The sequence below is a fragment of the Rhinatrema bivittatum genome, chromosome 15 (assembly GCF_901001135.1).
Source record: "Rhinatrema bivittatum chromosome 15, aRhiBiv1.1, whole genome shotgun sequence".
Lineage (NCBI taxonomy): Eukaryota > Metazoa > Chordata > Amphibia > Gymnophiona > Rhinatrematidae > Rhinatrema > Rhinatrema bivittatum.
In genome coordinates, this window is record NC_042629.1 from 45,774,501 (window position 1) to 45,802,269 (window position 27,769).

Below are 27,769 nucleotides of genomic sequence, written 5' to 3' on the forward strand. Positions count from 1 at the left end.
GTCATCCTACCCCTAATGGTCAGCAGTGTCACACTATCTGCAGCAAGCCCCAGTAGCTTTTTATGCTCCCATATCCTAAAATAGTTCCATGCCCAACATCTTCCAGCAGCAGCAATGGTGGGTATATGACTGCTGCCTCGTCTTTCCAACTGCTACTGAATCACCCGTACTATTGGCTCAGTCTGCCCACTGCACCCAGCCACTTTCTCCTCAGCAGTAGCAACAGACATGGGTGGTAGTGCTGACACTTGCTTGATTAGGGTAAACCTGAAACAATTTTTGCTACTTCTCAGCAGACCAGCACTCCTTCCTCATTCTATTTAAAAATAAAAATGAAATAAGTCACCAATCTACAACAATAAACTGAAACAATCTTGCCCTCCCCCTTACTTTTACTCTTTCTAGCCATCTTTCTATGTATTTCCATCTCTCTACAAATAGTTCCTGGAAATGGGTCCTTTTATAGGCTCCATTTGTGCTGACATCAAATTTTTATATCAACTTTCTGCTGCAAGATTAATGAGCTCTCTAAACACTTTTTCTGGTACTTGGACTGGAAGCATTGAAATAAATTAATCAGATATCAGATTGTTTTGGGGGTTTTTTTGTAAAAATTGTGGACAACAGGCTCTTGATTAGAATGTTAACACATAAAATTAAATCTTTTCTGAAAGTAATGGATAAACCTCTGCTCCAAGTTCTGATATGGTATCTATCTTTCCTCCTTCCAAATTTTCTCATTTTCAAATACTAAAAAAATGCAAAGCTTTTTTCCTTTGAATTTTATCCTTTTCACTTTTCCAGTATTTCTCCATTACCCAGACTGAAATCTGTGCTTTCTAGTTACTCAAATATGCCACCCCACAATTGTTTTTTCCATTATTTGAACTTTATGGTAATTTTATTATATCTGCTATTGATAGTATAAAGCATTTTGGGATGTTCTTCCTGAAAGCATATAAAATGCTACATTTGCATTTAAATATTCTCTAATGGGCTGGATTTAAAAGCAAAGCAATCAATTCAAACTAGCTGTGCTTTCCATCTTACCTCTGACTTAAAGGCTAATATTGCATTTCCAGAAACTTCTGTTTTTGCAAGGAAAAAAAAGGACTTTTCAAATTTTGGAGGTGAGGTGACTATTAGAGGGCTTAGTTTGACTGCTTTAAAATGAAGTTTTCCATAGAGGATGATAGCTAAGTTGCTTACCTATAACAGGTATTCTCTGTAGATAGCATAAATAAATCAGCCACATAAGTTGGTGATGTCATCCAATGGTGCCAAGATGAAGTTCTTTCAGAGTTCAGAAAACTGAAGTTTTTTTGTAATTTACAGACCTACTAGTACAGCCACCCACCACATAATGTCTCCTCGGTCCTTTTACTAAGCTATTTGTTAAATCTAAATGGGAGGCAGGAGGGATTGTGTGCCTGATTTATCCTGTCTATGGAGAACAATTGTTACAGGTGAGCAAGCTAGTTTTCTCTGTGGACAAGTAGGATAAAGTCAGCCACAAAAGTGGGAACTCCCAAGCTGAGGGTTGTATATGATTAGTTCTACATTTCAATAGATCATTGCACTCTATATTTCTGGGTGGAGGGATGAGTTGAAGGAATATATTAAATAAGTTTTGAAAAACTGATGTCTTGATGGGAATCATTTTCTAGGCAGTCATGAGCAGTGAAAATATGGATGAAAGACTAAGCAGCAGCTTTGTGGATATATTTTATTGAAGCAGAGAAAATATATGCTAACGAAGCTGCAATAGCCTTAATCTGATGTCTTTTCACCATACTATGAAAGTTTAGTCCTGACTGATTGTTGGAATAAAATACAGAGATACAAATTGAGAGTCCTCCTTGTAACTGAAAAACTTCACTTAACTGGGTTAAAAGAAAACAGCTTTGAGAACTTCCTGTGGGATTTTGCTCATTCCAAATAGAAGATTAAAATTATTTTACAGTCCAATTTATGAGAGCTTGCTTACTCTTTTGGATGTATGGTCTCTTTCGCCTTTTTTCATAGGGGAATTGTTCCATCCCTTTATCATTTTGGTTGCCCTTCTCTGTACTTTTTCTAATTCTGCTATATCTTTCTTGAGATGTGATGACCAGAACTACATATGATATTCAAGATGAGGTAGCACCATGGAGCAATACAGAGGCATTATGATTCTATGTTTTATTTTCTATTCCTTTCCTAATAATCCCTAGCATTCTATTGGTATCTCCTCGAACAGCAGTCTTGTCTCCTATAAGGGTGGTGCTGACCCTCTCCAGAAGTAGGGAGTTGTTGTTTTATGGCAGAAATGCTTCCACTAGAAAAAATGGATGATTTTAGCCTTTCAGCAGCTATAGACTACAGTCTTTACAGGTAAGAATGCATATATTGAACCAAATGCAACACATGCTATTCTGGAGTTGAAAATGATTGCTTTAATACCTTCTTTATTATATTATCCAGCTTCTTGGCATTATTATCTAGAAGGGTGTTAAAATGTCTTACGGTGTTTAGCTTTTTTCAAAGCTGATTCTACTACTAGTGTTTGAGGTTGGAGCAGGACCTTGTGATATCCCACAGATATATTTGAGATCAAACTTTCTTGCTGCAGAAAGTATAAACAGAAGATAGCTGCCACATTATTTCTTGAAGTTCCTGAAGCAGCATATATACTGAAATTGCTATTTGACTAGGTACTTGGATGTATTTGGGCAAACAATATATCTTCTCTAGGTTTGATATTTTGTAATTTGAATGAATTTTTTTCTTTTTTTTTTTAGCTGAACACATTCTTGAAATTCTTTCCCTTTACAGCTTTGCAGCCTGAAAGATAAAAAAAGACTAAAAAAAAGAAAATCACCAAAAACCTATTTACTGCAGATTTCCCATCAGCCCCCTAACCAGGATTATGATCCCCCCCCTTCCATTAAGCAGCAGTATTTATCAGCATTAATCCAATATTGTTAACCTGTATTTTCATGTTTGTTCTTTACTATTTTGACATTAATGTGGTTTGATGCTGATGACTCACACACGCAGTATGATGTCATCACATTGCCAAAAGAGTGGGCTATTTAAGTTACCATCTTGGTTTGATTCGGTCTCTGTCCCTGACACATTTAAATAATTTGCTGAGACCTCGTGTCCTATAGAAGAGGTTTGCTGTTCCACCATCTCTGAGATAAGTAATTTATTTCTATATTTTCACCTGTAATTTTTGTTTTCTGCCTATAGAAATTTAGAGACTTTGCAGCAACACAATTGGGCATTAATGATTTTCCATAGTGACTCCTGAAGAAGCAACTTTGTGCTTGTGAAACACCGGCTGTTGTTGGGTCTACTACACTACAATACTTATATATGGACAGACGGACAGACAGACGGAAAATTTGCCTTTCATTAGACCCTTTTGGGCTAAATAAAAACTGATTTTTGAAACACCTCCTTGTTCTTTTTACAAACCGCAAATGATTGAAAGGTCCGGGCGGCTTTAACTTTTACAGTAAAGCACGCCGTCAGGCTTGCTGATGCAGTTTTAAAATTTATAATTTAAAATTTGAAGTGAATTGGAATACAGCTGGATTATAATTGTTAATTCAATCCTTTTGTTATTTTTGGTACAATTGATATACAAGATTGACTTTAGCTCCTTGTGGTGTTTGTTTGAAATTTTAGATTTAACATCTTGATAGCATTTTTTTACATTTTCAATTCTATGGTGGGTCACAAGCTATCTTGTAAGAGCACAGATTGAACATCAGACAATTTCTCCGTCTTTTGACTCAAATTTACAATTTGCTGAGATGGGCCAAAACAGAAGTTTCTTGGATTTGCATCCTACTGTTCATATTATTGATAGACAAAATCAAAGAGGACAAAGTATGCTCCATGAAGAACAGGACAGTCCAGATACTATCTGAAATGATAGGAGAGGGCTTAGGCATAAGTGGCCTTACAACTGCAGCCTCTGCAGACATACCTGAGCCTTGGATGGAAAATGAATCAGGCACTAGGTATAGGAGGCCTTACAAGTGGAGCCTCCACAGACATATCTGAGCCTTGGGTGGAAAATGACTCAGGCAAAGAAGACCACAGAACTAAGCCATACACTGCCATCCTCAAGGCTGTATTCTTTATCTCCTTCACTCTGAACTCCATTCCAGTCAGTATCTGGCAAAGATATTCCTTTGGTCATCAAAAGCCTCCCCTGTACTTCTTTCCAGACAGCAACTGGAGCCACTGGAGAAGGAGGGATTCTGCCATAAGGATTGAGAAACTTCCCCGAATGATTCTAGCCGCTGCTCTGCTCCTTCAGATGCAGTGACAATGAGACCCTCTCCTGATACCAATGGGGATGGAAGAAACAACTCTGGAATCACCACTTGATGCATCAGGCCTGGCTAAGGAGTAGTAGGTGAACATTCCACAGCTTCCCCTTGGTGTTATGTCATAATCAGGCCAAAAGGAAAAGGTAAAACAATTATCAGGCCAATACAGTAAAAGTCGCGGCGTGCGCACAGGCCACTCTTCTGTGCGCGCGATTCAGTATTCAATTGAGGGCCCGCAGTAAAAAGAGGCGCTAGGGACACTAGTGCGTCCCTAGTACCTCTTTTTTGACAGGAGCGGCGGCTGTCAGCGAGTTTGACAGCCAACGCTCAATTTTGCCGGCATCAGTTCTCAAACCCGCTGACAGCCATGGGTTCGGAAACTGGACGCCGGCAAAATTGATCGTCCAGTTTTCAATCTGCAAGCCGCGGGCTGATTTAAAATTTTTTTTTTAATTAAAAATTATTTTTTCTTTTGGGACCGCCGACTTAATATCGCCATGATATTAAGTCGGAGGGTGTACAGAAAAGCAGCTTTTACTGCTTTTCTGTACACTTCCCTGGCGCCGGCAGAAATTAGCGCCTACCTTTGGGTAGACGCTAATTTCTGAAAGCAAAAATTGCGGCTTGGCTGCACATTTTACTTACTGAATCATGCGGGAATAACTAATAGGGCCATCAACATGCATTTGCATGTTGCGGGCACTATTAGTTTTGGGGGGGTTGGCCGCGCGTATTCGACGCGCTATTACCCCTTACTGAATAAAGGGTAAAGCTAGCGCGTCAAAAACACGCTTCCAAACGCGTATTGTATCGGCCTGTATGTGATTGCAGATCTCCTCTTTACCAGTCTCTTGACCAGTCTTCTCACAGCACCATTTTGAGCAACTTTGATACTGTTTGTCTATATCTTAGTGTTCCTTTTATGTATGCTCTTATGTACCCTGCCTGAACTTTGGAGGCTGTGGGTTATAAGTAATTTTAAATAAAAATAAAATAAAATAAATGTCATGTCCTCAGGGGCAGATGAACTCTTAGTATGCTGAGAGAGATCTGATGAAAAACTGTTGGTTTCATAAGAACATAAGAAATTGCCATACTGGGTCAGACCAAGGGTCCATCAAGCCCAGCATCCTGTTTCCAACAGTGGCCAATCCAAGCTACAAGTACCTGGCAAGAACCCAAAAACTAAATATAATCCCACGCTACTGATGCTAGTAATAGCAGTGGCTATTTTCTAAGTCAACTTGATTAATAGCAGGTAATATACTTCTTATCCAAACCTTTTTTAAACCCAGCTACACTAAATGCACTAACAACATCCCCTGGCAACAAATTCCAGAGTTTAATTGTGTGTTAAATGAAAAAGAATCTAATCCGATTAGTTTTAAATGTGCTACATGCTAACTTCATGGAGTGCCCCCTAGTCCTTCTATTATCCAGTTCACATTTACCCATTCTAGACCTCTCATGATTTTAAAGACCTCTATCATACCCTCCCCCCACCACCCTAGCTGTCTCTTCCCCAAGCTGAACAGCCCTAACCTCTTTAGTCTTTCCTGATAGGGGAACTGTTCCATCCCTTTAATTTTTATTTATTTATAGAGTTATGTATACCATCGTTCGGTATTGCCATCACAACAGTTTACATGTTTCCATTAAGTTAACAATCTTATGAAACGTGATATGTGCAATGTAGTATTAGAGGAGTCATGGGGTAGTTAATATATTAACAGCGGTCTTTTTTTTTTTTTTTTTTTTTTATCATTTTGGTCGCCCATCTCTGTATCTTCTCCATCAGCTGAATGGAATGAGAGAAAGGCATAAGATGACAGTGAGCCTTCCTAAACTCAGACAATGGACAGTTATATGGGAAGGTCCACACATGCATTGAGAGAGCTTTTTCTCTCTCATACCATCTGAGGACATTACCCACTTGTGTGGCTGACTTTATCCTACTTATCTATGGAGAAGATGCAGTTACATTACAAATGTATGGTAATTTTTTCTTAGCTGTAATTAGAAAGAAGGTTTATTTAAGACATCTGCCATCAAGCATCAGTGACTTTATATTGCATTTACATTAATGTTTGAGTTTTAAAATTGAAAGATGGCATAACTAAATATTTATTAAAATACTAACTTGCTAGTGTTCATATAATATTCTTCAACCTCTTTAGAATTCTCTTAGTCTACTATCATTTTCAAATGATTACAAAGAGAATACCTCATTGTCATGATATGTCCATTGGCACAAAAGCATGCCAAGCAGATGTTGGTGCACATGGTCACTACATCTGCCCGTAGTATGAATGATGTTTCTGTGATGTTGTGCACATAAAGGCATGTCTGGGAAGGCAGCGAGAATACTTTGGCTTGTTTTTCTGAGCAGATGACTGCAAACTGATGTTCTCCCATATCCTGAGAGGAAGAAGGTGAAAATGTGACCAGTTTTCTTTTTCTTTTCTCATTGTCATCTGTACTGTTTGGGTCCCTCCAGACTTCATAGGGTGAGTGTATTATCCCTCCCAGGCAGTCCAAACAAGAGAATGTAAGTACTGCTCCTTTCAGCATCAACATTGTACCTGTAATAAAGAAGGTTACATTACATCTGCATAAGCTGTTTTAATGAAATTTCCCAAATGAGCTAAACCTCACTAGTACACAATGTAATATTTTTTTTTATCATAATAAACCCACTGAAGCAGGATAAGCATGTTTTCAGACTATATATTTTCTGAAGTATATAGTAGGGAATTAGTAATTAATTAGTAATTAATATCCTTGAGGGTCAGGGTGCTTGTATTGCCCAACCATAGCTTTAATCAGCTACTAATTGGTTCAGTTCCTGCTTGCCTCATTCTTTGTGAAGACAAAGCACATTCTTTTTTTTGCAAAACAGGTTGAGTTATGACTCAGGCTATTAAGAGTGCTTGTTATTTATGAATTTACTTTTTTTTTTTGAAAGAGTAAAACTATGATTCAAACATTTAAAAATAAGTGAAAACATTCATCAGGACAACAGCAATTGCATGAAAATAAAACAGTAATTGCAGTTTTACATCTACTTTCCATCTATAAATTCAATTGTTTACTTCCACTTTTGTGAAATGTTAAGGTTACACACACAAAAAAAGATTAAGACAGGTAACTGCCTCTTGGCTCTAATACTATTAATTATGCCACATTACATCACAAGTATAATTACTAAGCACTGAAAAACATTTTTTTAAATTGTAGACACCAAAATATTACAATTACCAGTAAAATACTCTAAAGCTAGGTTCAAATGGTCAGCACTGGGCAAAATCTATTGATATGTTTTAACAAGGGATTTTTCTACCAATTTTCAAAGCAAAAGTATATGTGTACTTTCACTTTGAAACTTGCTGCAGATACAAAGTACATACAGACATTTGCATGTGTTATTTCTGCAGATATATTTGTCATGGAAAAACACCACCTATACATTTGAAAATATAATCTATAGCTGCTATTTTCCTCCTGTGATCTAAACAAGCCTCTAAAGGCAAGTTGCCACTGAAGGCAACTTTCTATAGCTAATTTACATGGCCTTGAAAATGTTCCTGTATATTATTAGTGTACACTGCACAGAGGCATTGCCATGAGTGGGCCTGGGGTGGGCCACCTAACCAGAGCTGTCTGACCAGGAAGAGGGCCAGAGCCTAGAGCAGCAATGCCATCGTGGGATCCCATCCCCATGACGGCGAAGAGGAAGGCTGGAGCACTAAGGCCGTTGAGGGATCCCACCCCACGATGGTGAAGAGGGCCGGAGCAGTAAGGCCGTCGTGGGATCCCATCATCGTGCCAGCGGAAGTAGGAGTTTGGCTGTGCCTAATGAAAAGGCCCTGTGTGTGTGAGAATGGGAGCCTGGGTGTGGGTGTGTGTGAGTGAGAATGGGAGCCTGAGTGTGCATCTGCTGTGGGTGAGAATGGGAGCCTGAGTGTGCGTCTGTCTGTGGGTGAGAATGGGAGCCTGAGTGTGCATCTGTGTGTATAAGAATGGGAATAGAGGGTGGTGTTGAGAGAACAAGAGCTTGTTGTGGTAGAACATGTGAGAGTTATGTCCAAATTTTAAAAGGGCCTCATGCATAAATTTCGGGGGTTACGTACGTGGCCGGGCCTTACGAGCACAGCGCGTTTTAGAACAGGCCCAGCCATGAGCGAATTCCCTGATACACGCTGAAGTACCAGCCTGTCTGAAAGGGGCAGGCAGGGGGTTTGTTGGCAGCTGGCCAACTGGAGGAGCAGTAAGTATTGAAAAAAAAAAAAAGGAGTTAGGATTAGGAGTCGGGGAGGAAAGGGGAAAAGGGAGTTAGGGTAGGTAGGGGTAAAGGAAAGTTCCCTCCTAATCCATTCCTTAATTGGAGCGGACTGGGAGGGAACTGGGCAAAGACCTGATCAAGTTGCCGCGCATATTATAGAAAATTCCCCACCCTGCGCGCGCATGGATGTTAAAATCCAGTGTCCATGTGCGCGCGGATATCATATTTTATAACATGCGCACACCGACCCGCGCATGTTATAAAATGATCATGTCCATGTGCGTGCACTGGGAACCGCCCCATACGGATGCGTGAGCGCTCCTTTTAAAATCGACCCCTAAGAGTTTGTGTGTGTATGGTAGAGCATGCGAGAGTGAGAGCTTATGTGTGTGTATAGTAGAGCATATTAGAGTGACAGCTTGTATGTGTGTGTGTGTGAGTGTGAGGGTAGAGAATGTGAGAGTGAGAGCTTGTGTGTGTGAGGGAGTCTGTAAGAGAAAGCATGAGCCTGTGTGTGTGTGTGAGGGGAGGAAGGGAAGAAGATAGTAGGAGAAGAAACAGAACGAGAAGAATGACCCTGAAAAGGAATTAGGAAATGACTGACAAGGAAAAAGTGGGAAAAAAGAGATTGGGACCAACTGATTAGAAAAAATACAAAGAGATAAAAAAGGTAAAAAAAATATTTTGAGATTTTAGCAATTGGAATATGCCATCTTTGGGAAAGCAAAATTGCTTACCTGTAATAGGTGTTATCCCAGGGCAGCAGGATGTAGTCCTCACGTATGGGTGATGTCACTGGATGGAGCCCTATCACGGAAAACTTTCTGTTAAAGTTTCTAGAAACTTTTGACTGGCACACTGAGCATGCCATGATCCCTCGAACCACAGGGGTCTCCCTTCAGTCTCATTTGTAGCAATAAGCTTTAGCCAAAAAATAAAATAATAAAATGTTTTGGACCCAATGCCGCGGAATGGCGGGTGGGTTTCGTTAGGACTACATCTTGCTGTCCTGGGATAACACCTATTACAGGTAAGCAATTTTGCTTTATCCCAGGACAAGCAGGATGATAGCCTCACATATGGGTGATTAGCAAGCTACAGGCTGAGTCATCTTTGTTTTGGACCAACAGCGTACAACTTGTGCAACGGGCACAACAACTGGTGTACTTTTGGAAAAATGAGGAAGCCTGAAATCACAGCAGTTGGATGTGGAAGGAGTTGGGATTATACTAGAAATAAGTTCTTTAAGACAGATTGTCCAAAGGCTGAATCTTGTCGTCCTTCCTTCTCCAAGCAGTAATGGGCTGCAAATGTGTGAAGAGAGCTCCATGTTGCAGCTTTGCAGATGTCAGCAATCGGCACAGAATGATAGTGTGCTACTGAGGTTGCCATTGCTCTGAGTGCGCCTTTACTCGTCCTTGGAGAGAAAGGCCTGCATTTTTATAGCAGAAGTCTATACAGTCTGCTAGCCAGTTAGAGAGTGTTTGTTTGCCCACTGCCATACCCGGTTTGTTTTTGTCAAAAGAAACAAAGAGCTGGGTGGATTTCCTATGGACTCTAGTGTGGTCTAAATAATACGCTAGCGCGCGTTTGTAGTCCAAGGTGTGTAAAACTCTTTCACCTTGGTGAGAGTGAGGTTTTGGAAAGAATGTGGGCAAATTTACAGATTGATTCAAGTGGAAATCTGTAACCACTTTGGGAAGGAATTTAGGTTGAGCACGGAGTACCACTCGGTCATGAAGGAACCTGGTATAGGGAGAGTATGTTACAATTGCTTGTAACATACTCACAAATGCATGTTGCTGGCCCTATTAGGTATTCCCGCTCGATTCAGAAAGCAAAATGTGCAGCCAAGCCACACATTTTGCTTTCAGAAATTAGCGCCTACCCAAAGGTAGGTGCTAATTTCTGCCGGCACGGGAGGTCCCGAAAGTTAAAAAAAGTAAAAAAAAAAAAATTGAAATAGGCCCGTGGTTCGCGGGTTGAAAACCGGACGCTCAATTTTGCCGGTGTCCGGTTTCCGAACCTGTGGCTGTCAGTGGGCTCGAGAACCGAAGCCGGCAAAATTGAGCGTCTGCTGTCAAACCCGCTGACAGCCGCTGCTCCTGTCTGAAAAGAGGTGCTAGAACGCGCTAGATGTAATAGCTACTAGGAAGAGAACTTTCCATGTAAGAAATTTAACATCGCAGGAATCCATGGGCTCAAAAGGAGAACACATGAGCCTTGTTAGGACTACATTAAGGTCCCATTCTGTGACTGGTAGCTGTAATGGAGGTTTAAGCTGAATTAAACTTCTCACAAATCTACTGACAAGAGGTTGTGCTGATACTGGTGCATCCCCTACTCCATTATGGTAAGCTGAGATAGCATTCAAATGCACCCTTATGGACGAAGTCTGGAGACCAGAGTCTGAAAGTTGCCAGAGATAGGAAAATGGATCAGTACTTTTTTGCGTATACCACATGGTGAATCTTTTCCACTTACGACGATAGGATTTTCGTGTGGAAGGCTTTCGTGAAGCCACAAGCACTTGAGAGACATTAATTGAAAGATTGAGTGGTTGCAGGATTAAGCTTTCAACATCCAGGCTGTGAGGGATAGGGTCTGAAGGTTGGGATGGCGCAACCTGCCCTGGTACTGAGTTATGAGAGTGGGAGCTGTGCCCAGGCGAATTGGTTCCCTGATCGAGAGGTCGAGGAGTATGAGAAACCATACTTGCCGAGGCCAATAAAGGGCTAGGAGTATCATTGACCCTTTGTCCTGTTGTAGCTTCACTAGAGTTTTGGTTATTAGTGGTATCGGGGGATACACGTATAGAAGGCCTGAGTTCCAGGGGTGAGCAAAGGCGTTCTTGGCTAACTGGTTTCTCTGTTTGTGCAGGGAGCAGAATCTGTCCACTTTGTGATTTATTTCAGATGCAAAGAGGTCCATTGTTGGTTGACCCCAACGTTGGAATAGCCTGATTGCTACTGAAGAATCCAGGGACCACTCGTGGGGTTGGAACTGACGACTGAGGCAGTCTGCAAGTACTTTGTGAATGCCCACCAGATAAGTGGCCCGGAGAAACATGGAATGTGTCAGGGCCCAGTCCCAAATTTGTGCAGTTTCTTGGCAAAGGAGATAAGAGCCCATGCCTCCTTGTTTGTTCAGGTACCTCATGGCAACTGTGTTGTCTGTTTGTATTAGCACAGTCTTGTGTGAAAGGCAGTCCTTGAATGCATAGAGAGCATAACGTATAGCTCGAAGCTCCAAGAAGTTTATTTGGAAAGTTGCTTCGAGTGTTGTCCAAGTACCTTGAGTCTGAAGATCTCCTGTATGTGCTCCCCAACCAAAGGTGGATGCATCTGTAGTTAAGGTTACTTGTGGAACTGGTTGCTGGAAAGGTAGGCCTTCGAGCAAATTGTTCATGTTCGCCCACCAGAGGAGAGATGAACGTAACTGTTGGGATATTTGAATTGGAGACGACAGTGGTTGAATAGCTTGGAGCCACTGAGATTTCAATGTCCATTGAGTTATTCTCATGGCTAATCTGGCCATAGGAGTGACATGAACTGTGGAAGCCATGTGGCCGAGCAGAGTGAGGAACTGATGGGCTGTTGCTGTTCGCTTTGTGCGCAGAGCGTTCGCTAAAGTGGACAGTCTCTGCACGGTCTTTTGGGAGGAAGGCAATTCTGTTCTGATGAATTGTAGAAAGCAACATGGTAAGAGGTGGGATTTTGGGTAGTTTATTAGAAATCCCAATGAGTGAAGCAGATTGATGGTTAGTTTGAGAGATTGGAATGCTGCCTGCCTTGAATGGCTTTTGATAAGCCAGTCGTCTAGATACGGAAAGACATGTATTTCCATCTTGCGTAAATGGGCCACTGCCACTGCTAGGCACTTTGTGAATACTCTGGGTGCCGAGGCAAGTCCGAATGGCAGAACCCGGTACTGAAAATTTTGATGACCCACCAGGAAACGCAGGTACTTGCGATGAGGGGGAAAAATTGGTATGTGAGCGTAAGCATCTTGAAGGTCCAAAGAACAGAGCCAGTCTCCTGACTGAAGAAGGGGAAGCATGGTGTCTAAGGATACCATTCTGTACTTTTCCTTCCATAGAAATTTGTTGAGATTTCAGAGGTCTAAGATAGGACGCAGGCCTCCTGTTTTCTTTGGAATGAGAAAATATCGGGAGTAGAATCCTCTGCCCTGCTGAGGTCGGGGAACTGGTTCCACGACCCTGGTTCTCAGGCGGGTGGACAATTCTGCTTGCAGAAGTGTGGAATGATCCTTGTGTACCCAAAGTGAGCTTGGTGGAAAATCTTTGGGCATTGTGAGAAAATCCAGATGGTAACCTTGATGTATAATGGAGAGTACCCATTGATCTGTTGAGATGTTTGACCAATTGGGAAGGAAGAAGGAGATCCGACCTCCTACTGGTAGATTTGGGGCCAGTTTGGTGGAGTGGCTGCTATCCTCTGGCAGGTTTTTCAAAAACCTGTTGCAGGGTCTGTTTGAGGGGGAGGTTGTGGCCTAGGTGCCCTCGGCTGTCTAGATTGACCTCTCTGGGACGGTCTTGATACCCTACCGTGAGGTGCTGGAGGATAGTATTTTCATGGTTTGTAATAGGGTTTTCTAGTGTCTTTCCTGACTGTTCGTCGTGCAGAAGATGGTGTGTCTGTTTGAACAGCGGTGAGTTGCCGTAGAGTCTCAGAATGTTTTTTTAATTGTGCCACTGCAGCTTGTACTTTATCTCCAAAGAGGTTTTCTCCTGTACAAGGCAGGTCTGCCAATTTGTCTTGAATTTCAGACTGAGGTCAGAAGCCTTTAACTAGGCCCATCCATAGGCACTAATTCCTGTTGCAGCCATCCTGGACAATGTTTCAAAACAGTCATAAGCTGCATGGACTTAGTGCTTCCCTGCCTCTAGACCCTTATGAATGATGTTAGTAAGGGAATCTTGGTATTGTTGAGGGAGTGACTCAGTCAATTCTTGTATTTGTTTCCACAAACTGCGCTGATATTGAGTCATATACAACTGATATGACTCAATTCTTGAGACCAGCATTGACCCTTGGAACATTTTCTGGCCAAGAGTATCTAGAAATTTTTGTTCCTTCCCAGGAGGCGTCGACGAGTGAGGGCAAATTCTCTGATTTCTTTCGGGCAGATTCCACCACTACAGACTGGTGTGGGAGCTGAGGTTTCTGGAAACCTGGTATGTACTGAATCAGGTAAGTGGCTCCGTTTGTTTACTGGTAGTATAGAACAAGGGTGCTCCCACAACCTATGCTGAAGATCCACAAGTACTTCATGCACAGGGATTGCCAGAACTTCTTTAGGAGGATCTACAAATTGCAAAACTTCAAGGGTTTTCTGTCTGGTGTCCTCTTTTGCTTCTAACTGAAATGGTATGGTATCTGCCATTTCCTTCACAAAATTTGAAAAAGAGAGGTCCTCTGGTGGTGATTTTCTTCTCTCTTCCGGTAGGGATGGATCTGATAGAATATCCTCCGATGAAGAATCTGTGTTTTCTTTCTCCCAGATATCTGAAGAAGGTCGCCGTGAAGGAGTGGAGTGAGGAATAAAAAGACGCATTGAAGGCTTCATCGGCGGCATCGATGGTGGAAGGAAGGGAACTGATGGAGAAGTCGGGAGTCTCGGCTGTGAAATACCCGAGGGTCCCGGGATTGGTTCGGGCATCGAGGAATCCCTCGAGGCATCATCGTCCCTGGGGTTGGAAACAGGAGTTTTCATACCCGATGGTGATGGTTGCTTTGGAAAGGCACTGATAAGGGCGTCGAGCCTATCGAGTATCGGTGCTAACAGGGAAAGGTCCGGTGTCAGCATCAGTGTCGATGGTCCCAGGTCTCGCAGAGCATCTTTTACTGCCTGGCGGATTAAACCGTCCAGTTCCTCCCATATAGCTGGTGAGGTCAGATCAGCTATAGGGGGTGACAGAGAAGGCGGAACCGGCTCTTCCACAGATCCCTGTGGTGGCACGGTACCCGGCACCGATATCTATGGGGATCACCTTGGAGTGAGAGGCATCAAGGGTATCGATGGTTCTTCCACGCGAGATCTTTTTGGTGATGATTCGATGAGCATCGAGAGAGCTCTAGGAGTCGAACCGACATCGGGCGTCAAAGTTCGTCGATGATGGTGGCGATGTTTTTCTCGATGATTGGAGGTCTGCTTCTTGAGCCCTGATGTAGATTTTGTGGATGACCAAGACGGAGTCTGAGACGATCGGTCACCGCTGCCATCCGGACGACGTTTAGTTTTAAGAACTAATTTCTTCACCGCTCCAGCTGGAGACGTCTGAGTCGATGTCGATGTTGACAGAAGTAATTGAAGATGGAAGAGATGTTCCATCTTCTCCAGATGTGCCCGTCTGCCTTTGGCTGTCATCTCAGCGCACTCTGGACATGTTGTTACGTTATGTCCCTCGCCCAGGCACAAAACACACTTGACATGCGGGTCGGTGATGGACACGGTGCGAGGGCAATTCGGGCATTTTTTGAAACCCGTTGTTGTTTCAAAGGCCGGACAGCCGTCAACGGCCATGTGAAGAGAAAATTATCGACCAGAGGAACTTTTGTACTCAACGACTGGTAGTGAAAGGGAGACCCCTATGAAGGGGGAAATTTGAAAAATTTTGAAACTTTTCCTGTCAGGAAAAAATTGTGTGAAAACTATCACACAGGGCTCCTTCACTGCGAGGCTAATAGCAGCGCGGAAAAAAGAAGACTGAAGGGAGACCCCTGTGGCTCGAGGGATCATGGCATGCTGAGCATGCTCAGTGGGCTCCGTGTGCCAGTCAAAAGTTTCTAGAAACTTTGACAGAAAGTTTTCCGTGATAGGGCTCCATCCAGTGACGTCACCCAATATGTGAGAACTATCATCCTGCTTGTCCTGGGATAATGTGCATTTCTTATATTTTTGTATTTTGCTCTTTCTTCAGTATTCCACTGTTAAGAGTCTAGTTTCTCAGACTTTCTATTTCAGTTTTGCTGCATGTTTGTTTCTAATTTGTAGTCTCCTCTTTCTATATTAGGTAAGGGTCTGTCTTTGTTTTGCTTGTGTGTGACTAAAATGCAGTATTTCTGCTAGTGTGTAGTTTATCTGTAGTAGTTCAGCTTGTTCTGTTATTATAGGTGATGTATTAATGTTCTAAGGCCTGGTGTACTATTTGCATTACTGCTTTTTTTTTTATTATTTTTTTTTTTTATAAGGTTGCTGTTATTTGAGTCCTGAGAGTCAGTTCTGTGACTGTATGGTATGACAAGGTTCTAGATGTCTTTTTTTTTTTTTTTTTTTGCTGGAGTTTGTTACTTCACAAAATGTTTAGAAGTGGAGGGATATTTTTTGCTGAGATGACACCAAGATTTGAATATATTTTTTCATGTTGGTTGCAACGTGATTATGATTAATGTTCTGATAATTAATGCTATTTTATTGTAATTATGATGATTTCTGGCTTTCTTTTTATTACAGGATTGGATCTGTTTGTTTTCTTTGCTTTTTGCATGATATACTTGTGCATTTATAGACTGCAATAAATATAAAATAAATTAATACAGATTAATAAGGAATTTTGAATGCTGGTAAGTGCTTGAAATAATTGAGGTAAAATGTTTTAAAGTTTCATGCATCATGTATAATGGCTGTTGTAAACTACTTAGAAAGCCATTGTAGGGTGCAGTATATGGCATTATTTATCAATAAGAATACAACTAGTAGGTCTTAGACCTGCATGCCTACAGCCCACCAATGTTAATCTTGTGCTCACCCAAAAAATCAGTTCTGGCTACGCCATTGACAATGCATCTTATTTTGTGAGAAAGATATAGTCAACATCTGAAATAATGAACGTTTCAACTCATGACAGTAACCACTTAATATGTGTTGTAGGTATAGAAATTATTTTAGGACATAATTAAAAAAACACTTTTTCTAATTCTGTGCCTACAGAAAAATTATTTATTGAATAAGGTCCTTAAATTCTTATTGTCCTATTCCATTATGATCTCTCAATATGAATAGACTTCAAATGTTTAACCATATATTTCTGTCAATAACAAAGCCTGCCAAATATTGTCCAAATTTTCCCACAAAACAGGCTTATCAGCATCTGGTTAAAAATCTGTAAAACATCTGTAAAACTCTGTGTTCCTCATAGGGATAACCTGCACAGAGCGGCATTTACTACCCTTAACAGAAGGCATGGGGGTAACCAGCATGGAGTGGCAGTTACTACTCTTAACAAAAGGCTTGGAGATAAGGATAGTAACTGCTTCTCCATACAGGTTAACAGAAGGTATGGAGTAACCTACACAATGCGGCAGTTGCTACCCTTAACAGAAAACACAGGAGTAACCTGCAAGGAGCAGCAGTTACTATTTATTTATTTATTTATTTATTTAACGTTTCTTTTATACCGATGACCGTTCGCACATCGCATCGGTTTACAGTGAACAAAAAACCATTGGGCGGAGCCCTTACAAATAACAGATAACATAGTAAACTAGGCAACATATAAATAATATTTGGGAGGAGCCCTTACAAGAAATACAAACATCAATGAGTAAATGCTATGGGGATATGCTATGGGATTGAACTATAACAGAAACTATATACAAGTTAGTGCACAGTACCAAATCAGCAGGCAAAAAGGCGTTCATACCAGGATATCAGAAAAAACATCAGAAAAACATTTGTAGGGGGAAATTATGTGATAGGGGGTGAGATGGAGTAGGCTTGCTGGAAGAGCCAGGTTTTAAGTTTCTTTTTGAAGGCGGGGGTATGGGTCTCAATGCGAATATCATGTGGCAGTGAGTTCCATATAGTTGGGCCGGCAAGGGAAAAAGCTCTGTTCATGGTGGAGGAGAGTTTAAAAGGTTTGATGGATTGGGCATGGAGTGTTCCTTGGAGTGCTGGGCGGGTGGGTCTCTTGGAGGTACGGGGTAGGAGGGGGGGGTTAATCCAGTTGAGGTTGGAGTTTACTAGACTCTTGTGTATGATCGAGAGAGTTTTATAAATAATTCGTGACTGTATAGGGAGCCAGTGTAATTCAATAAGTGTGGGGGTGATATGATCACTTTTCTTTTACTACCCTTAACAGAAGGCATGGGGGTAACCAGAATGGAGCGGCAGTTCCAATCCCTAACAAAGCATATGGGGATAAGCTACAGAGCAGCAATTACTATCATAAGAAACTTGCTAGGCAGACTGGCTGGACCATTTGGCTTTATCTGCCATCATTACTATTTTACTATGTTATTCAAACAACACTGAGGACATTTTTCAAAGTTATTGACTAAGGCAAATTGTCTGAAAATTGCCCTTTCTGAATCTGGCTAAAAGTTCATGTGAGCAGGGTCAGTGCTTCCATTAGGAAAACTAAGCGGTAACCTAGCACTCCAAATTTTGGAGGTGGTAAAATCAAGCCAGTGCAAAGCCCAGAGCTACTGGTAGAGCAAATCCCACCAGCAGCCAAAAATTAGGAAGAGGGCAGGGCCACTGGCAGAGCTTCCCACCAGTGGCCGAAGAAGAGGCACAGGGCCATTGTAGCTAAAGAATGCAAGAGGCGTCCTGGAACCTTCACATTAGGAGGGATGAGAAAGAGTGAAATGAATGCTGGGAAAGTGCAGAAGAATAGACAGAGTTATGGACAGTTGGGGGGTGAGGCAGAGAAAAAGAGAAGGTGAAGTGGGTGGGGAATGAGAATGTGTGCTTCTAGTTGTGGTATGGCAAGAGTGTGTGTGTGCTGAGCAGGTGGGTGGAGAGTGTGAGTGGGTGACTGGGTACAGAAAGCGAGAAGGTGTTGACAGGGAGGGCATATAGAAAGAAGGTGCTGAGTAGTTAGAATTGAGAAAGATTGGGCGGATGAGAGTGAAGAGACAGTGGATGCTAGCACTGCAGAAAGGGCAAAGAGAATGGGATATTTCTAATATGCTTGGCATGGGAGTGGACATACGAGCATGCCATACTGGGTCAGACCAAGGGTCCATCAAGCCCAGCATCCTGTTTCCAACAGTAGCCAATCCAGGCCATAAGAATCTGGCAAGTACCCAAACACTAAGTAAAACCCATGCTACTGATGCCAGTAATAGCAGTGGCAATTCCCTAAGTCAACTTAATTAATAGCAGGACTTCTCCTCCAAGAACTTATCCAATCCTTTTTTAAACACAGCTATACTAACTGCACTAATCACATCCCCTGGCAACAAATTCCAGAGTTTAATTGTGCGTTGAGTGAAAAAGAACTTTCTCCGATTAGTTTTAAAATGTGGCATATTCTAACTTCATGGAGTGCCTCCTAGTCTTTCTATTATCCGAAAGAGTAAATAACTGATTCACATTTACCCGTTCTAGACCTCTCATGATTTTAAACACCTCTATCATATCCCCCCCTCAGCCGTCTCTTCTCCAAGCTGAAAAGTCCTAACCTCCTTAGCCTTTCCTCATAGGGAGCTGTTCCATCCCATTTATTATTTTGGTTGCTCTTCTCTGTATCTTCTCCATCGCAACTATATCTTTTTTGAGATGCGGTGACCAGAATTGTACACAGTATTCAAGGTGCGGTCTCACCATGGAGCGATACAGAGGCATTATGACATTTTCCGGTCTATTAACCATTCCCTTCCTAATAATTCCTAACATTCTATTTGCTTTTTTGACTGCTGCAGCACACTGAGTTGACAATTTCAATGTATTATCCACTATGACACCTAGATCTTTTTCCTGGGTGGTAGCTCCTAAAATGGAACCTAACTTCATGTAACTACAGCATGGATTATTTTTCCCTATATGTATCACCTTGCACTTGGCCACATTAAATTTCATCAGCCATTTGGATGCCCAATCTTCTAGTCTCGCAAGGTCCTCCTGCAATTTCTCACAATCTGCTTGTGATTTAACTACTCTGAATAATTTTCTATTATCTGCAAATTTGATTACCTCACTCTTCTTATTCCTTTCCAGATCATTAATAAATATATTGAAAAGTACTGGTCCAAGTACAGATCCCTGAGGCACTCCACTGTTTACCCTTTTCCACTGAGAAAATTGACCATTTAATCCTACTCTCTGTTTCCTGTCTTTCAACCAGTTTGTAATCCACGAAAGGACACCGAAACCTATCCCATGACTTTTTAGTTTCCTTAGAAGCCCTCTCATGAGGGACTTTGTCAAACGCCTTCTGAAAATCCAAATACACTATATCTACTAGCTCACCTTTATCCACATGTTTATTAACCCCTTCAAAAAAATGAAGCAGATTTGTGAGGCAAGTCTTGCCTTGGGTAAATTCATGCTGACTGTATTCCATAAACCATGTTTTTCTATACACTCTGTGATTTTGATCTTTAAAATAGTTTCCAGTATTTTTCCTGGCACTGAAGTCAGGTTCACTGGTCTATAGTTTCCTAGATCACCCCTGAAGCCCTTTTTAAATATTGGGGTTACATTGGCCACCCTCCAGTCTTCAAGTACAATGGATTATTTTAATGATAGTTTACAAATTTCAACTAATAAGATCTGAAATTTCATTTTTTAGTTCCTTCAGAACCCTGGGGTGCATACCATCTGGTCCAGGTGATTTTCTACTCTTTAGTTTGTCAATCTGGACTACTACTTCTTCCAGGTTCACAGTGATTTGATTCAGTTCATCTGAATCATCACCCTTGAAAACCATCTCTGGAACTGGTATCTCCCCAATATCCTCATTAGTAAACACAGAAGCAAAGAATTCATTTAGTCTTTCTGCAATGGTCTTACCTTTTCTAAGAGCCCCTTTAACCCCTCGGTCATCTAAAGGTCCAACCAACTCCCTCACAGGTTTCTTGCTTCGGATATATTTTAAAAAGTTTTTATTATGAGTTTTTGCTTCTAAGGCCAACTTTATTTCAAATTCTTTCTTAGCCTGCCTTATCAATGTTTTTCCTATTTTCTTCAGATGGATCCTTTTTCCAGTTTTTGAAGGATGTTTTTTGGCTAAAATATCCTTTCACCTCACCTTTAAACCATGCTGGTAATCATTTTGCCTTCCTTCCATCTTTCTTAATGCATGGAATACATCTGGACTGCACTTCTAAGATTGTATTTTTAAACATTGTCCATGCCTGTTGTACACTTAACTTTGCAGCTGCACCTTTCAGTTTTTTTTCTGTTTTCCTTATTTTATAAAAGTTTCCCTTTTGAAAATTTAGTTTTAGAGCTGTAGATTTACATATTGTCCCCCTTTTAGTCCTTAGTTCAAATTTGATCATGTTATGATCACTATTGCCAAATGGACCCACCACCGTTACCTCTCTCACCAAATCCTGTGCTCCACTAAGTATTAAATCTAAAATAGCTCCCTCTCTTGTTGGTCCCTAAACCAATTGCTCCATGATGCAGTCATTTATTCCATCCAGGAATGTTATGTGTCTAGCATGTCCTGATGTTACATTTACCCAGTCAATATTGGGATAATTGAAATCTCCCATTTTTACTGCACTGCCATATTGGTTAGCTTCCCTGGTCTATGTTAGCATTTCGTTATCTATCTGATCATTTTGGCCAGGTGGACGATAGTATACTCCTATCACTATACTTGTACCCAACACACATGGGATTTCTACCCTTATAGATTCTACTAAGCATTTAGTCTCTTGTATGATCTTTATCCTGCTGGATTCTGTACCCTCCCGGACATAAAGTGCTAAAGCCCCCACCAAGCTGATCTTCCCTATCATTGCAGTAAGATTTGTACCATAATATAGCACTGTCCCATTGGTTATCCTCCTTCCACCAGGTCTCAGATGCCAATTATGTCTGTCTATCTCATCATTCTCTGCTATACATTCTAATTCTCCCATCTTACTTCTTAGACTTCTGGCGTATAGACATTTCAAAGTGCATTTTTTGTTTGTATTAACAACCTTCTTTTCAGTTGATATGGATAATTTGGAATTATTTAGCTCAGGTAATTCTTTACTTATAGGCATATGGGCTACTTTTGCTTTTATTGGAACCTCTCTGTTGATATTCCCTAACTCTCCTCTTTCATTACATTCTTCCAAACCACACACTGCTGAGTGACTGTTGGCTTTCATAAGAACATAAGTAACATAATAACATAACATGCTTTCTCAATTGCAGGCCCGCTTCTATGGAACACCCTACCAATTGAACTTAGACTTGAATCATCCACACAAACTTTTAAGAAAGATCTGAAAACATGGCTTTTTATAAAAGCTTTCTCAATATCTTAAAAATAAATATTTACCTAATTCATTTTAATTATCTCTGATCATTTCTCTCTCTCTTCTATCTTCTTTAATTTTCTCCCTTATTTTATATAATTATTTCACATTATATTTTTTCTTCCTTTTGTTAAATGTGAACCGATGTGATGACTTTTGTTGAATATCGGCATACAAAAACTAATAAATAAATAAATAAGACATTGCCATGCTGGGTCAGACCAAGGGTCCATCAAGTCCAGTATCCTGTTTCCAGCAGAGGCCAAACCACGCCACAAGAACCTGGCAATTACCCAAACACTAAGAAGATCCCATGCTATTGATGCAATTAATAGCAGTGGCTATTCCCTAAGTACTTCTCCAAGAACTTATCCAAACCTTTTTTGAACCCAGCTACACTAACTGCACTAACCACATTCTCTGGCAACAGATTCCAGAGTTTAATTGTGCGTTGAGTGAAAAAGAATTCCCCCCCCTTCTAGTTTAAAAGCTGCTCTATCTCCTTTTTGAAAGTTAGTGCCAGCAGCCTGGTTTCATTCTGGTTAAGGTGGAGCCTGTCCTTTCAGAAAAGTCTCCCCCTTCCCCAAAAGGTTGTCCAGTTCCTTACAAAACTGAATCCCTTTTCCTTGCACCATCATCTAATCCATGCATTGAGTCTCTGGAGCTCTGCCTGCCCTGGGGACCTGCACGTGAAACAGGAAGCATTTCAGAAAATGTCACCCTGGAAGTTCTGGATTTCAGTTTTCTATCTAAAATCCTAAATTTGGCTTCCAGAACCTCCCTCCCTCATTTTCCTATGTCGTTAGTGGCCACATGAACCACGATAGCTGGCTCCTCCCCAGCATCGTCTATAATCCTGTCTAGGTCTCGCGTGAGGTCCACCACCTTCGCACTAAGCAGGCAACTTACCAGGTGGTCCTCACATCCACCAGCCACCCAGCTATCTACATTTCTAATAATTGAATCACCAGCTATGATGGCCAACCTAACCCTTCCCCTCCTGGGCAGGTGCCCTGGGAGACTTGTCCTCAGTGTGAGAGGATAACTCATCACTGGAGATCAGTTCCTTGCTATAGGATCACTTCCTGCTACACCAGGGTAATGCTATTCATCAGCTTCTGGTAACTTATTCTGGCTGTCTTACCCCTCCATAAAAATTTAAACATGGATTTGAGCAATGCCAAATCTGAATTACGCAGCCATCATGGCAACATATGTAAATTATATAATAGCTTAGATAATATTTTCAACAAGGCACCTCACCCCATAAGTGAGACAGGCAAATTGATCCATGTATTTAATTGACTCTGTATTGCCATTATATTCTCCACTATGTTTAAATCATTGTTTTAATATTTTAATCATTAAATTATTGTTATTGTTCAATGTTCAAGGATTGTATTATATTTTATTGTTCTATGTATTATATGTTATTGTTCAATGTTCTTTGTAAAAAAAACCCCGGTCTGACCTCCCAGACCAGGGCCATCTTTTCGTTTCATGTAAACCGGACTGATTTGTATTGTATACAGGAATTCCAGTATATAAAAATTAAAAATAAATAAATAAATATAATTTAGCAAGATTTCATGATATCCAAACCCCTAAATATTTAATCTTATCCATCGCCTATTGAAAGGGGAAGTCTCCATGCCACTCAGGTTTAACATCTCATCCAACGCTAGCACTTCAGATTTTTCACAATTAATTTTCAAACCAGCAAATTTTTGAAACTGATGAAATAGCGCCTGTGTTTTTGGCACACTTTTGTATGCATAGCTAACAAATAACAGCATATCAGAGAACATCACTATTTTAAACTCCTTCCCACCTATTTTTATCCCCTGAAATCAGAGTGCCTTCCTTAATTGTATAGCTATGGGATCTATAGCTAATACAAACAGCAAAGGTGACAGAGGGCAGCCCTGCTGCATCCCCCTTCCTAGTAGGAAACTCCTGGAAGCTGATCCATTGATAAGAATTCTAGCTGAAGGGTTACTATATAATATATAATATAACCATTTTACAACAGTCCCTGTAAACCTAAACTTCTCCACAGCGCAAAATATATACTCCCAAATCAATTAATCAAAAACTTTTTCCGCATCTAAGTTTAATATAAGGGCCCATTTAGTATGATCCTGCAATATGGCCGCTATCAGCCTGCGGACATTTTTCAAACCATGCTTCCCTCAAACAAATCCTGTCTGATCCTCGGCCACCAACACTGGAAGGACCAATCCAATACATGCTAATAAAATAGAGGCCAACAGCTTAAGATCAACATTAATTAATGAGCTTGGCCTATAAGATTTAACATCATGGGGATCTTTACCTTTTTTAGGAAGTACAATTACTAACAATTGATTTAATTTTCATTTCATTTATTAAAATTTATTAATTGCCTAACACAAGTAGGCCTAGGCGATATACAATGCATACATACATAATAAAAACATATAATTAACATATACATAACACACAATCTTTAGTTTCACAGAAACTAAAATAACCAATACCATATAAAGGTACTTAGGTATACATTAGCTCTAGATCGTATCTCCTATACCTCGCAGCTTAATATAAGCATTATTCTCACTTACATTTCTCTATCATACATTATAAGCACGAAGGAGCAAATACTCTTAATAGATATTAAAATTTTTTTACATCATCTAAAGACCGGAGTTCAAATGGAATAAGATTCCACTGAGCTGGTGCAGCGATGGAAAAGGAGGTCTCCCTAGTACAGAACAAGTGTACTTGTCGAACCAATGGAATTTCTAAAAGATTCAACTGGGATGATCTTAAACCTCTTACAGGTTTATAAATCTGTAATAAAGCGTTTAGCCAATACAAAGAATCTGAAGCAAGAAGCTTAAAGACAATCATAACAATTTTGAATACAATACGATCAGTTACTGGTAACCAATTAAGTCTACACAAGATGGGAGAAATGTGCTCAAAACGCTTTGAATGTGAAACAAGCCTTGCAGCTGAGTTCAACAAGAGTTGTAGCGAATGTAATGTCACTTTAGGTAATCCAATGTAAAGACTATTACAATAATCTACATGCAGGAAGATAATCGCTCGTACCACTGTAAGAAAATCATAATCATACAGCAAATACCGTAAACCTGCAAGCAACCGAAGTTTAAAAAAAACAGTTTTAATGAGAGATCTGATCTGAGGTTTAAACGAAAGTGTTGAATCAAGTAACACACCCAAACTCATGATAGGCTTAATAAGAGAAAATGAAATATTATCAATAGAAATCGAATCATGGAGAGGTGTAGAATGAGGCCGATGAATCAATAAGATATTGGTCTTATTCGTGTTTAGCAAAAGTTTATTTTGTCTTAACCAGCGCTTAATAGTATTCATATATAAATGAAGAGTGTCAACTGTTCCTTGCCACGAATTTTGAACTTTTATGTAAAACTGAATGTCATCAGCGTAAATCTTAAAGCCATCTGTAATGATGGCCAACAGTTTTGCAATGGGGGTGAGATATATATTAAATAACATTGCCGACAAGGCAGAGCCTTGCGGGACCCCAGCTTTCAACAGTTGAGGTGAAGAAGATAGATGATTGAATCTAATAGACTGAAAACGATCAGAAAGATAACTATTGAACCATGCAAGAACTGTTCCAGAAATACCACATTCTTGAAGATGATCCATAGAATCAAACGCAGATGTAATATCAAGAGAAACCAAGAGGAACTGTTGTCCTCCATCAAGACTCCGTTTGATGGAGTTAACCAATGAAATGAGAAGTAATTCAGTACTTAAGACCAAGATGAAATCCAAATTGATGGGGGCTCATTGATTCATATCAGTGGCAATATTCCACAAGTCCACTATAGAATTATAAAATTTTGCCAAAGTTTTCAATATTCCATACTGCAAAATTTTGTAGTATTCGGAGCCCAGCCCATTAAGGCCAGCTGCCTTCCCCAATTTCAATCTACATTATAGGGATATTTAAAGCTTCGGATTGGGGCGTAGTTTTGCTCACTCAAAATTAGAGAAAAATTCCTGCCAGATCCTCTCATCTACTCTCTGTGATCTATACAAATTCTGAAAAAATGACAGAAAATTCTTCTCTATGATTTGCGAATCACACCCCAGCTGACCATTCTCATCTTTTACTCCTATAAATTACTGACCTTTACTGCTTAATTTGCTAAGTTGGCAAGTAATTTGCTAGGTTTATTTCCATATTTGTACAGTTTAAATCTAAAAAATGTAAGTGATTTTTGTGCTTTTTGAAATAAGCTATTCAGAGCCATCCTATTTTGATCCCAGATTCTCTTATCATCCTCACATACCGTTTCTACATATTTACTTTGTTATGTTTGGACTAACTGAGACATTATGAATTTCTGCGTTTCTGATTTTGTTTGTTTAGAAACACATGCAACAATATGCCCTCTCATTACCATTTTACTAGCTTCTCACACCACTGCCTCTCTGTTCTGCTCATTGTCACTAAAATCTACATACTCCTTCCAGCATGTTCTTAAATATTCCTGGAATTTTTGATCATGGTACAAACTAGAACTCATCCTCCAGTTCATTGCCTTTTGCCCTGAATCTCCCAATTTGAGGCTAACCAGTACCGGAGCATGATCTGAAAAGCATATAGTCCCAATTTTAGAATCTTTTACTAAAGAAAAATAGCTCCTCTGAGATCAATAAATAATCTAGTCTCAAGAAGCTTTTATGTGGGTTGGAGCAAAACATGAAGTCTCCAGGATGGAGTGTCCACCAGATCTCTACCAGGGCCAGTTCTGCATTCATAAAGTTCACTCCCATGATATTATGAGCCTGTTTATGTACTCTTGTTGGTTTACAATAAATTCTTACATCCGCAACTGTGTTGAAATCTCCCCCCACTATTAATGTATAGTCAGAGAACCAAAGCAGTACAGAAATCAGCTCTTCAAAAAAGGTATGAGTATATATATATTAGGGGCATATAAATTACAGATACCCTCCATCTTCGACCTGGTAGTCTAGTTGAAAAGGTGTTTGCTTATATAGGGGAACAGCCACTCCTCTTCGTCTATGCATGTAGGAAAAGGAGTATCACAACCAACCCAATCTCTTTTCAGCTTAACATGTTCTTTGCTCAGGTGACTTTCTTGTAGCATAATATGCGCTTTGTGCTTCTTAAACATATCAAGCAGCTTTTCTGCTTCACTGGGGAATGGATCCATGTCCACATTTTACGTATACATATTCACTTCAGCCATATTTGTTAAAATAGCATAGAATGATACCTGTCTCCGCTACTACGGAGAAAGTGATGTACCAAAAGCTGTGCCCAAGTGCTGCTCAGCTTCGACACTTAGGAGAATGATAATGGGATTCCATTCTTGTGTGGCCAGTCTTTCTCCTCTCAACCTCATATACTCGTAAGCCTCCCTGCACCTCTGCAGCCCCTAATATCAACATCCACACCCATTTGTACAACCATTCACGCCCCCCTCCCCCGTTCCTCCCCTCCCATAAATCACATTGTTCCCCTGTGCTCTCCAAGGGATCACACCCCATAACAACATTCTTCTTCTTCCTAGGGTTGCCAACTGTTCAGTTTCGGAATGGACAGCCAGGTTTTCAGGCATTCTGTATAGTGTCCAGTCAGAGGTACAGACCGGATGCTAAGTGTCCGGTTTTTCAGGTGGATCCTCTTTTTTACCACAGCCTCTTAGTAAGAGGAAGAGAAAGACATGTCGGGGTCTATCGGAGGAGAGCTGTGCTGTATCCCTGCCTCCTTTCCCATGGTGGACAGCACAGCCCTCAGCTCCCAGTGGTTCTGCAGATACATAGATACACTGTTTAGGCAGTTCACTGGCAGGATTTAAAATGTATGCAAATGAAGGGGTAACATTCCCCACCCCCCGGTCCTCGTGTCCAGTCCT

At 40.7% G+C, this 27,769-nt stretch overlaps 1 protein-coding gene across 9 annotated transcripts in view; it reads right to left on the reverse strand.

Moving 5' to 3' along the window:
* Positions 1-27,769, reverse strand: part of STXBP5L (syntaxin binding protein 5 like) — a 779,311-nt gene that overhangs the window by 55,117 nt on the left and 696,425 nt on the right. For all 9 annotated transcript variants that reach the window (XM_029578338.1, XM_029578339.1, XM_029578335.1 and 6 more), the window contains one exon: positions 6,553-6,910. In XM_029578338.1, coding sequence (XP_029434198.1) covers positions 6,553-6,910 — 358 coding nt within the window. The remainder of the gene's footprint in view (positions 1-6,552; positions 6,911-27,769) is intronic.